Raw genomic sequence first — 12,792 nt, forward strand, 5'->3', positions numbered from 1 at the left:
TGGAGGCTGGTCAGAGTGTCACAGTTGAATAAGAAGTGGAAAGCAACAAATAATGAATGTATGCTGACATGAATAAAATACACTTTTTGTGTGTCCATATCCTGGAATTAGCTTCCATATAAAGGCAGAAAATAAGAGCATGAAAGTCATACCAATGTTGAAGGATTTGGAAATTATAGATATTTATAGGAAATCACTGTATTGAAAAATGATAAAACGTCACCATCTCTAGATTTCAGTTGCTATTTAAAGACTGTGTAAATATTTGAAATAATAATTGCTACTAATAAAACACTTACACTCATTTCAGAAACTTTTTGATGTGTATAGTGACAAATAAAAATATCACCTTTCCAAACTCCATACTTACATCTGAGACTCACCTGGAAGCCATACTGACTTATTATTATATTTCTCAAGTAATTCATACACTGTGATTCCATATCTGATCAAAATTTTACTTCGAGACAGCTTTGGCCACACTATCATATCTTCATAATTTCCAATCTTAAAGTGGGCTAGTTCCTGTGAACAACAAAGTTCAGTGGCAGGAAGAACAGAACATCTGGTCAATTGAATACAGGGTTATAAATACAAAGTCATGTAGGGATAATGTGGGAGTGGGTTTAATAATGAATAAGAAAATAGGAATGCAGGTAAGCTACTATGAAAAGCATATTGAATGCATCATCATACCCAAAATAGACATGAAGCCCACACCTGCCACAGTAGCATGAGCTCATATGCCAACTAGCTCCACAGATGATACAGAGATTCGAGAGATATGTGATGAGACTAAAGTAATTGTGCAGGTAGTTAAGGGAGACAAAATTCAATTTTGATGGAGGACTGGAATTCAATAGTAGTAAAAGGAAAAGAAGAAAAAATAGCAGGTGAATATCGATTGGGGGAAAGGAACAAAAGAGGAAGCCACCAGGTGGAATTTTGCACAGAGCATAATTTAATCAGTTAATTTAAGAATCATGAAAGAAGGTTGTATACATGGAAGAGACGTGGAAACATCTGAAGGTCTCAGATTGATTATATAATGGTTAGACAGAGATTTCAGAACCAGTTTTTAAATTGTAAGACATCTCCAGGGGTAGATATGGATTCTGACCACAATTAATAATAATAATGTGGGAAATTAAGGAGATAGGAGCTGGGTAACTTATAAAAAGCAGAGGTTGCTGAGAGTTTCAGAAGGAGCATTAGGCAACATTGGCAGAACAGAGGAAAGGAATACAGTAGACGATGAATGGGTAGCTGTAAGAGATGAAATAGTGAAGGCAGCAAGGGATCAAATAAGTAAAATTCAAGGCCTAGTAGAATTCCTTGGATAACACCAAAGATGTCAAATTTAACTGACCAAATTTAAAATGCAGCAAGTGAAGTAGATGAAAGGGAATACATACTTCAAAAAACTGAGATTGAGAGGAAGTGGAAATTGGATAAGTAGAAATGGTTGGAGGACAAATGTAAGGATTTAGAAGCATATTTAATTACAGGAAATTCAAGAGACTGCCTACAGGAAAATTAAAGCAACTTTTGGAGAAAAGAGAAGCAGATGTATGAATATCAAGAGCGCGGATGGGAAAACAGTACTGCACAAAGAAGGGAAAGCTCAAAGGTGGAAGGAGTATATAGAGGGTAAATACAAGGGAGATGAACTTGAAGGCTATGTTATAGAGATAGAAGAGTATACAGATGAAGATGAGAAGGGAGATATGATACTGTGAGAAGAATTTGACAGAGCTGCTGATAGCCTTAGGGAACCAGCCATGATGGAACTTTTCCATCTGTTGTGCAAGTTGTAGGAGACATGCAACGTACCCTCAGACTTCAAGAAGAATGTCATAATTCCAATTCCAAAGAAAGAAATTCATGACAGGTGTGAAAATTATCAAACAATTGGTTTAATAAGTCATGGCTTTAAAATACTAACATCAATTCTTTACAGAATGGAAAAACTGGTAGAAGCCGACCTCAGGGAAGGTCAGTCTGGATCCCAGAGAAATGTAGGAACCTAAATACGGGGAGAGAAAGGCTATTTACAACTTGTGTAGAAACCAGATGGTAGTTATAGGAGTCGAGGGGCATGAAAGGGAAGCAGTGGTTGAGAATGGAGTGAGACAGGGTTGTAGCCTATCCCCAATCTTATTTAGTCTGTATATTGTCTTAGAAGATAGGTTAAGAAAAGGTAGAACTATGTTTATAGCATTTGTAGGCTTAGAGAAAGCTTTTGACAATGTTGAGTAGAATAATCTCTTTGAAATTATGGAGGTGGGACAGGTAAAATACAGGGAGTGGAAGTCTACTTACAACTTGTGTAGAAAGCAGATGGCAGTTATAGGAGTCGAGGGGCATGAAAGGGGAGCAGTGGTTGAGAATGGAGTGAGACAGGGTTGTAGCCTATCCACAATCTTATTTAGTCTGTATATTGGGTAAGCAGTAAAGGAAACCAAAGAAAAATTTGGAGTAAGAGTTGAAATACAGGGAGAAGAAATAAAAACTCTGAGGTTTGATGATGATATCGGGAGAAGAAATAAAAACTCTGAGGTTTGATGATGATATTTTTATACTGCCAGAGACAGCAAAAGACTTGGAAGAACAATGGAATGGAATGGACAGTGCCTTGAAACGAGAGTATAAGATGAACATCAACAAAAACTGAACAAGTATAATGAAATGTAGTAAAATTAAATCAGGTGATAGCAAGCCAATCAGATTAGGACATGAGTCACTTACAGTGGTGGTAAGTTTTTTATTTGGGCAGCTAAATAACTGATGATGGCCGAGGTAGAGAGGATATAAAATATGGACTGGCAAAGGCAAAAACGGTGTTTCTGAAGAAGAGAAATTTGTTAACATCAAATACAGACTAAAATGTTAGGAAGTCTTTTCTGAAGGTATTTGTCTGGAGTCTAGCCATCCATGGAGGTGAAATACGGACAATAAACAGTTTAGACAAGAAGAGAAGACAAGCTTTTGAAATGTAATGCTGAATGCTGAAGATTAGATAGGTATACCTCATAACTAATGAAGAGGTACTGAATAGAATTGGGGAGACAAGAAATTTGTGGCACAACTGGACTAAAGGAAGGGTACTTGATAGGACACATTCTTAGTCATCAAGCAATCACCAATTTAGTACTGGAAGGCTGTGAGGGGCGGGGGGGATTGTAGAGGGAGACTAAGAGATATATACAGTAAGCAGATTCAGAAGAATGCTGGTTGTAGTAGGTACTCAGAGATGGAGAGGCTTGCGCAGGATATAGTAGCCTGGAGAGCTGGACTGGAGACCACACCAACAACAACTTCTGACTATCCACATGTTTGAAACTATGTTGATAAATCTGTGATGTTATGATATTATTACCATTAACATGGAAACACACTGACCTTACACTATGTTAAAAAAGAAAAATACTGTACACTATTTTCATTAGCAGCAGTCACATAATAAAGGGGACTTCTTCAAAAGGGGGATTGCCTCAAATACTGTTAGCATACAGATACTGAGAATCTATAAATGCAACTAATGCTTTGAAATAACACTTAAGGGGCATAATATGATAATGATAATATAAAAAACAGAATAAGAAAATCAACCTTTCATCATACAGAGAAGACATGAAGTGTTTCGATAAGTACATAAAGAAGAAATTTCACATTGGAACTAATTGTGTTAAGCTTGTAATTATTTCATAAAACATTCACACACACGGGTGCAAACACACACACACACACACACACACATACACAGACATTCAGAAAGAGAGAGAGAGGGGGGGGGGGGGGGGGTACCAACAGTATGTTTTCAGAAGTTGTTATTTTATTTAGATGACCAGTTTCAGCGTCTCATTAATACCATCTTCAGGCCACTGCATGTTAAAATCGACTAGTGCACATGTTGTAAAAAGATATATCACAGTTGACAGTTAAAGAAAATGAAACCTAATTGTAGAAGCCCATAAAACCTACAAAATGTAATATGCAGCATTAAGAAGAGTAACTGTGCACACAAAGCACAAGAAATTAAAATATTTATGCATACTGGTTAGCACTGAAAGTTACTAATTTGTAATGTGACATAACAGAATTCTAGTAGAACATGCCAAACATTTGGAAAAAATGATGAAATAGACAATATACAAAATCAGAAGCACAAATGAATAAAGCCTGTCTAGTTTTTTTCCCTTTTTCATTCTTTTCTACTTTATTTATTATTTATAAATATTTTTTGTTTAAAAAGCCTTCATAATTCTTGTAGGTGAGAAACACCCTAGTTCTCAGGAAAACCTATCCTAATCCCAGTAAAAATATTACAATGTAACCCATGGAGTAAACAATAATGTGCATATCTGTTGCCTAAGTATTATCAACTCTAGTGATGTAGCAGAATTAATTGTCACCATATCAAAAAACACAACCAGAGGCAAAACCCCAATGGTTGACAAATTACTAAGAAAATAATGGTAAGCAAAGGAATACTCAAGTAACACCTAGAGGTGATAATATTATATACCAAAGGAAAAAATAAAAATATATGATCTAGTGTTCCTTAAACATCAATTAATCAGTGTGAAAATACTAGAGTGGAACAAACAAGGACCCCAAATACCATATTAACCATGTGGAGTCTTCCAAAAATCTCAGTAGACTATATAATTACTATTCCTTTGGTAATACAAGGTATCATAACATCTACCTATTTATATAATGACAAAAACCATCCAACTAGGAGCTAACATATAGCAAGCTGTATGGCAAAAGGTAGCTTTGAGACAGGAAAGGTTTAAAGTATGGTGAGTGTGCAAAATCAGCAAGACAACAAAGTATAAGCTCACTAATTAAGGAACATACTGGCGATAAAAGGAGCAGTATTTGTCAGTGAAAAAAGAGTTTTTAAATGACCTCATACCGTAAACCAGTCATGGAAATGGACCAATAGTATCTGCCTGCCAATTAATTGATGTTTAAAGGACACCAAGTCATATATTTTTACTTTTTGATTTGGTATATAGTATTATCCCCCTAGGTATTTTGTGAGTATTCCTCACAATATTCTTGCTTGCTGTTGTTCACTTAATAATTTGTCAGCTGTTGAGTTTTGCCTCTGGTTGCATTTTATGATATCGTGACAAGTAATTCTCATATATCAGTAATGGTGATAATACTTAGTCAATATTAAATTAAAAGGAAGGTCAGCATTGGTCGTAATATTGGTGTTTTATTGATAGCAAAATGAATTTAATGTGTACAGCACAGAAGATGATCACTATGTGATCGAAAATCTATTTTGCTATCAATAAAAGATCAATATTACGACCAACGCTGACCTTCCTTTTAATTTAATTCATTTCATTCATTCATTCATTCATTTATTGGTCCATTTGATTGATTACATACTTAAACAGTACATTGAATATAGGACAAGTCAAAATTGCGAAAGGAGCAGAAACACATACACACACACACACACACACACACACACACACACACACACACACACACACACACACACACAGAGAGAGAGAGAGAGAGAGAGACAGAGAGAGAGAGCATGACAAAATTAATTACAGATAACAATCATAAATTACAAGTGACATATATAGCAATTTGAATTTATCCATTATTACATAATCATTGTTTACAGGGCTATTTTTTGTAATTTAAAAATTCTTTTACAGAGTAAAAACATTTTTCCACTAGAAATGACTTAACATTATGTTTAAAAAAATTTTATGTTGCTGTGGTTTAAATCACTGGGTAGGCTGTTATATAGCTGAATTGTTATCTGTGATACACTTTTTTGGTACAGTGCTGTTCTACACTGTGACATGTGGATATTATTTGCATTTCTTGTGTTGTGACTGTGTATATGCTTATTTTGTTGAAGATATCCAGTTTGGTTTAAAAGATACTCATTTGCAAACAGGATAGACTCATATATGTAAAGGCTCGGTAGGCTCATTATTTTCATCTGGATGAAATGTGGTCTACATGTTACCAGTTTTCTTAGGTGGCAGATAGCCCTGATTGCTCTTTTCTGCATCCTAAAGATCTTTATGTTGGTGGCCTAATATATATGGTCGTTGTGCACACAGCACTCCATGAGTCGCCAATAACTTAGGCAATAGATATGCACACTATTGTGCACACCACAGGTTACATCACGATGTTTTAATTGGAATGAGGATAGATTTCTCTAAGAACTAGGGTGTTCCTCACCTACAAGAATTATAAATAATTTTACACAACAGATTTAGAAAACAAAAATAATTCATAGTAAAAAAGAAATAAAATGAAAAGGAAAGAAAAGGAAGAAACTAGACAAGCTTTATTTGTTTGTGCTTCTTAATTTGTATAATCTATTCCTTTTTTTTTTAAAAAAAAAGTTTGGCTTGTTCTATTATATATGGCAACTCTGTGATGTCAAATTGGTTAGTTTTGATGTTAATCAGTATGTGTACATATTCTGCTTTGGTACACTTTGTGTGCAAAGGTACTCTTCTTAACACTGCATATTGCATTTTGTAGGTTTTTAAGAACTTTCATTATTATGTTTCATTTTCTGTAATGTCAACTGTCATATACTTTATATAAACAACATGTATAATTGTTGTTTTTAACATACAATGGCCTCAAGATGGTGTTAATGAGGTGCAAAACTGGTTGCCTAAATAAAGTAACAACTTCTGAAAACATATGGCTGTTTGGTGATTTTTCTTTGGTAAATATCTGACCAGGCACTGTCCCGCATCCAAGATGGAGCAATAGAGATTGACATAGAAGAAGTGACGCAAGGAATTGATGTGGATCATGAAGAGGCATAGACAGGGGTAAAGGAGAACACAACAAAGAAGCCTCTTTTTCATTACATGATACAGCAGCAGGCTGAGAAAACTGAGAAAGATCTTCCTTTATAACTTTTATTACATTTCATTTTCTCCTAAATTGAGAAATACCCACTGTCTTCTCTTTCCTATTTTCCTTCATCCACTCCCCACTAGCTTCAATATGTTGGTTGTCACTTTGTGCCACACAGATTATATCCATGTGGAAAACCCAGATGCAGACTTTCTTGTACAAGAGAGGACCCAGAAGTAAGCAGGATCCCTATTGCAAGAATGTAATAGTTTTGACAAAAAGTTATTGTTAACACATTGCTCTATCATTTGTACAGAGAGTTTTTATAGTGTCAAGGATTACTTAAATCACCAGCATTCAATATACAATAGCTTATTTCCTTCATCATAATGACACAAAATGCTCATTAAAAACTATATTTTATTCATCTGTTATTCTATTTAGCATATTATGAATGTTGTTACATGTATTGTTTCATGTCATATGTAATAATATTTTATTTATATACATATAATTGCAAATCTTTTCATATCCTATTTTCTGTGTAAGGCAATGTATGACAAATCCTGTATCATTTTTGTAATGATGGGATACAAGGATGCTAAATAAATAAATAAAAATAAATAAATAAATAAATGGGTGCTCAACTGATTAAAAAAATGTGTGTAGTGAAGGCATAAAGCAAAAGATCCCATTACTACCACCCCTCTGCCTATTGGTAAGAAAATCTAGTTACTTTTGGGCACTCTTCATGTATCCATTTATCACATTCTGTTGTACTCATTTCACAGGTGTATCCTGTAGACTGAATGCAGGGCCACTTGTGAAACCTAATGTCTCACAAATGAATGTCACTGTAACAACTGCATGACCTTTTATGCTTGTAATTATGACCACTGACCAACTGTCCACTTGTATAAATGACCACTGATAAAATATAACAAGAGCAAATTTGACCATCCAGTAGAGAGTAACTTGCTCAACATAACTAGGTGCAGTCAGATAGCTTCTTCACATCTTGTGGACTCTGCACCTTCTCCTTTCCACTACTTCTCTGTATTCGAATGATGAAACTGTCTATTCAAAACTTTTCTGTTGTCCCACAGTCCTCTTGCGCTCAACTTCTATTCTCCATCTACCTCCACATCTAGTCTTATTGTATTTCCAACACCATACTTCATGATTTGCTGTCTGGTACTCTTCCCCATCATATTGGTATGCCCATAGGCCACTGTTCATCTTCTAACAGCTGCTCACACATTGTTTGTTGTTTAAATTAGTTACTGGCTCTTTATCCCCTTCATGGCGAAAGTTCCTTAGAGTGGTGGTGCTCGCAGCAAAAAAAAAAAAAAAAAAAAAAAAAGAAAAAAGAAAGAAAGAAAGAAAGAAAGAAAGAATGTGAGAAACAGTTTGCTTAGGTACAGTTACAGTTAAGTAGTCTGTTTCTCATTGTTATTTGCTGTAGGGCACCACCACCTGAAAGGACTTTTGCAGTAAGGGGAATAAAGAGACAACAACAAATGTGTATGTAAACATGAACACCCATCTGGAGACAACCTTGTCAGTTTAAAACCAGTGATTGTGCCATTTGTGTAAATAAATAGTATTAGTATGGGTGGCTGGTTGCTGTTTCCTTCTTTGCAAGAATCCACCCAAAATTATTTTGTATTTGTAGAGAGAAATACAATATTCATTTCACTGCAATTGTTTCTACAGAGACTTAAAAACTGCAAATGTTTTCCTCACAAAGGATAACATAATAAAAGTTGGTGACTTTGGCATTTCAAAAATGATGTCAACTCGAGGACAAGCTCATACTGTTGTTGGAACACCATACTACATCAGCCCAGAAATGGTAAGTATAGTCAAACCATATTGCAAACCTCCTAAAAAATCTAACTTCAGCAAATATTCAGTTATACGACATTTTGGGGATGTAAACTGCAAGTTATTCACTTTTTCCCTTCATTAGTAGTGGCTCAATATTCTCAAGTTTCCCTTCATTCCAGAAAAAGTATCCACTGCAAAGAAATATGCAATAAGAATAATACTCTTAGGTATCCATACATAAATTTCTTGTAAAAAGATGGCATGGTATGCCTATTGTTTTGTAAAGTTTGGTGTCAAAAGTTGTAGTTGTTCAGTGTTTTTTTAACCCACTGGTCTTAGAATGACATAGGAAGGAGATAAATTTACTGTCATTTAATGCTTTGACTATTAACCCAATGTAAACTAAAATCACATTTTCTTAGCTTTTCATTCTGCATCATAGAAAAATTTCTTAACAGCTGATTTTATCTATTGGTCCAGTATAGTTACACCACCACAGTATACTAGGTATTGGAAAAGTTAAATATATTGGTACTGTAAATGCCTACATAATTTATCTGAATAATACTTTAGTGATATATGTGATGCAGTTTAAAATGAGTAATACACAGGGTATCTAGTTTAAGTTCCAGTTTCAAAAATCTGTAGAAAGAAAACCACTCCTCAGAATGACAACAAATTTGAACAGCATATTATTGAAACAAAAGGGGGGATAGGGGTGAAGTGACCAATAGATGATTCTGTAAGCATCAGAATATAACACCAACGGACCTGCAGAAAACAGCTGTTCCTCGGTTTGTGTCCAAGGTCCCCAACATTACTGTCTCCATGATGGATTGCATGTTACCGTATTTACTCGAATCTAAGCCGCACTCGAATCTAAGCCGCACCTGAAAAATGAGACTCGAAATAAAGGAAAAAAAAAAATTCCCGAATCTAAGCCGCACCTGAAATTTGAGACTCGAAATTCAAGGGGAGAGAAAAGTTTTAGGCCGCACCTCCAAATCGAAACAAAGTTGGTCCATTGTAATATGAGACACAATTTAGGTCGAATGAAAGACGATACAGCTACAGTAGTTTGGCTCAAGTCGTAAGCTTAGCAGTTAAGCTTTACCAGGTAGCCATTGCTATGCGTCAGGCGCTCCGTCCGTATTTATACGGGTCCCCTTCCTTTTTCACGTGCTTCGTCTGGTTTGAATCGATTGCTTATTTTGCTTTGATCTGATAAGTGCCGTTTTCTTTGTTATAGGTGTTTCTCACTCTAAGCTGGAAATGCATTACTGTACTGTGTCATGCATTGTTTGTCGCATTTTGATAGTGCGTGTTTACGGCCTGTCGCCGCTCGCAGCATGACTTGCTTTTGTGCGCGCTACCGCCGCTTAAAAAAAAAGAGGAATCGTCTCATTAGCGAAACAATGGCAAGAGACTGCTATTTGTTGTTACTTACACTGCTGCTTTCTTTGATAATGATCAACAAGAACCAAATAATAGACTGCATATGATAGAACATGTTCTGAACGAGAGTTTAGCGAAAATTTTTCTGCGTTTGAAAATCTTTGCGGCCGCTTCTTTAGTACATCAAATTCTGCACAGAAATTAGTCATCTTACATTTAAAATCTAGTCAGTTGCCGTGCTTCATTTCTGACTGTATCACTATTAGGCATAAGAATAATACGAATATAAACATGACACGATACGTATATTCTTCCGCGTTTGCTGTTGTCTCACTCTAGTTTCGTAGTTTATTAGGCAGACAGGATTTAAATGAGATAGCAGCAAACACGAAAGAATACATGGCAAAATGTTTATATTCGTATTATTCTTATGGTGAAGAGAATAGTGCATGTGATTCACATTTCATCAGGTTCCTATTAGCAACCATCTCTTCTCACAGGTAGGAAAAAACTCGGAACGTAGAGTTGGCCATATTGACAAACACCCCTAACAGTCTTGCCAGTCGGATTTTCGTAGTACATTGAAATTCTGCTACATTCGAAGATGAACAATACGGAATTTGTATTTACTTCGTTGGATAATGTATGAAAATACAGTGGTCGAAACTCGGGGCGGAGAAAAAAAAAAGCTCGTCTTCTACCTTTTTTTAAATTTATTTACTGATGCAGAGGTTTTGGCGCCAGTATTTATCTTTGTGCCCACAAAGCATGCTTGTGTAGCGCTACATATATTCGACGGCAGAAGTTAGTTGTTGCGGCACCTACCAACATTTTTCAGAACTTCCGCTTGCTTTGCACTCGATTCTAAGCCGCAGGCGGTTTTTTGGATTACAAAAACCGGAAAAAAGTGCGGCTTAGATTCGAGTAAATACGGTATTCATAAGGCTTTTTTGCAAGAATGTTGACTGTATGCCTGTAGGCCCGCAGAAGTTCTGGAAACTGAAGGGTATGGAAAAAGTTACTGGTCCAATGTCTGCTAAGAGTCTGGAGAAAATGGTTACAAACTTCAAACAGACGGGTTCTTTTGAAATGCAATGTGGCAGAGAGGGGACAGCAGTTGATCTGATTTTTGTCAAAGATGTGGCCACAGCATTGCAGGAAGGGTCAAGCAGTGTTGTGCAAACATGCAGTGCACAGGAAATTGCCTGAGTGTGGGACATGCCTGGGAGCACAGTGCATAAATTCCTATGAAACATCCTGCATTGCTATACATACAAATTCACCCATGTTCCGGAGTTGCTTCCTGCTGACCTACCAGTAAGACAAATGTTCACTTTGATCTTTCTTGTTCACATGGAAGTGGACAATGAACAGCCATTCTATGGACAGATGAAGCCCATTTCTATCTCTAAGGACATGTCAACTCGCAGAAATGCAGAATATGGGCAATGGAAAAGCCACATGCACATCAACTGGTACTACTTCATTTTGCAAAAGCTGTGGGTCCTGTTACTCGTACTATCATTGGTAAACAATATGAGAGTCTTTTGCACACAAACTTCATTCAAACCCCTCAACAGTATGGTTGTGTGGCTAGGGTCATTTTTATGCAACATGACACTCTTCTGCACATTACACTGCCAGTGAAGCAGCTGCTGGAGTGGCGTTTTGGAAATGCTAGAATTATCAGCCATCATATCTCTACAGCCTGGCCATCCAGAAACACCTTTTATAATCCATGTGACTTCTGGCTGTGGAGCTATCTGAAAAATATTGCGTTCAGTGATCCTATTACAAATGTAGCTGAATTGAAGGAATGCATTGCGCAATGCATTCTGAACATGACTGCCGAGACACTCTGATCTGTTGTGGAACATACTGTTTCTTGATTTCAACTTGTGACAAAAAACGGCACAGAGTGTTGAAGGTGTCTTGCACCAGTCTCACAGCAATTGGAAAATAATTTCATTTTGGTTTTGTGTGGTTTTTGGCCCCAGGACAGTTCGAAACTGATGACATCTCACTTTTTATTTATTTTTTGGTCCCAGGAAAATTGAAAACCAGTGTCAGTTTGCTTTTTATACAGTTCTTGGCCTTAGAACATTTAAAAACTGATTTTCCCATCCAATATGGTATGACCTTACCATGGTGCATCAGATTACTTAACTAACAGAGACAGAACTGTTGCTTGCCAAACTTGTGCAGTCATGCACATTGAACAGAATGGATCATGTTAATATGCAACTCATACCAACCAAAGTTACCATATTGCAGTTCATCTGTAATTTACAGCCAACCCCAATTATTTTAGGATGCTTAAAGCACCATCTATTGGTAAATATTGGTAAAACTTTCATGTCCTCCCCCCCCCCCCCCTTGTGACATTTCTCCCTACGACAATAAAATGGTGTTCAAATTTGACATCATTCTGAGCAGTGGTTATCTTAGGTGCACCATTTTGAAACTGGAACTCTAGTTATGGACACCCTATATACTGTATGTATAAATTAGAATTTCCACTATCCAGCCTAATGTGCAGAATATCAAACAGGATAAGAAAAGTTTTATAAATTCTCGCTTCTGCCACACCTGTACCAATTAAAATACCTTTTTCTATACCAAAAACCGAATTTATTAGCATTTTCTGACTTCCTGCGTAATACATGCTAGTTATAAGTGTACATACTGCACCTT

General features: G+C 36.3%; 1 protein-coding gene across 1 annotated transcript in view; it reads left to right on the plus strand.

Moving 5' to 3' along the window:
• Nucleotides 1–12,792, plus strand: part of LOC126252980 (serine/threonine-protein kinase Nek8) — a 326,833-nt gene that overhangs the window by 70,456 nt on the left and 243,585 nt on the right. Inside the window, exon 8 of the mRNA XM_049954008.1 lies at nt 8,590–8,728. Within this exon, the coding sequence (XP_049809965.1) occupies nt 8,590–8,728 (139 nt within the window). The remainder of the gene's footprint in view (nt 1–8,589; nt 8,729–12,792) is intronic.

The sequence above is a fragment of the Schistocerca nitens genome, chromosome 4 (genome assembly GCF_023898315.1).
Source record: "Schistocerca nitens isolate TAMUIC-IGC-003100 chromosome 4, iqSchNite1.1, whole genome shotgun sequence".
NCBI classification, from domain to species: Eukaryota; Metazoa; Arthropoda; class Insecta; order Orthoptera; family Acrididae; genus Schistocerca; species Schistocerca nitens.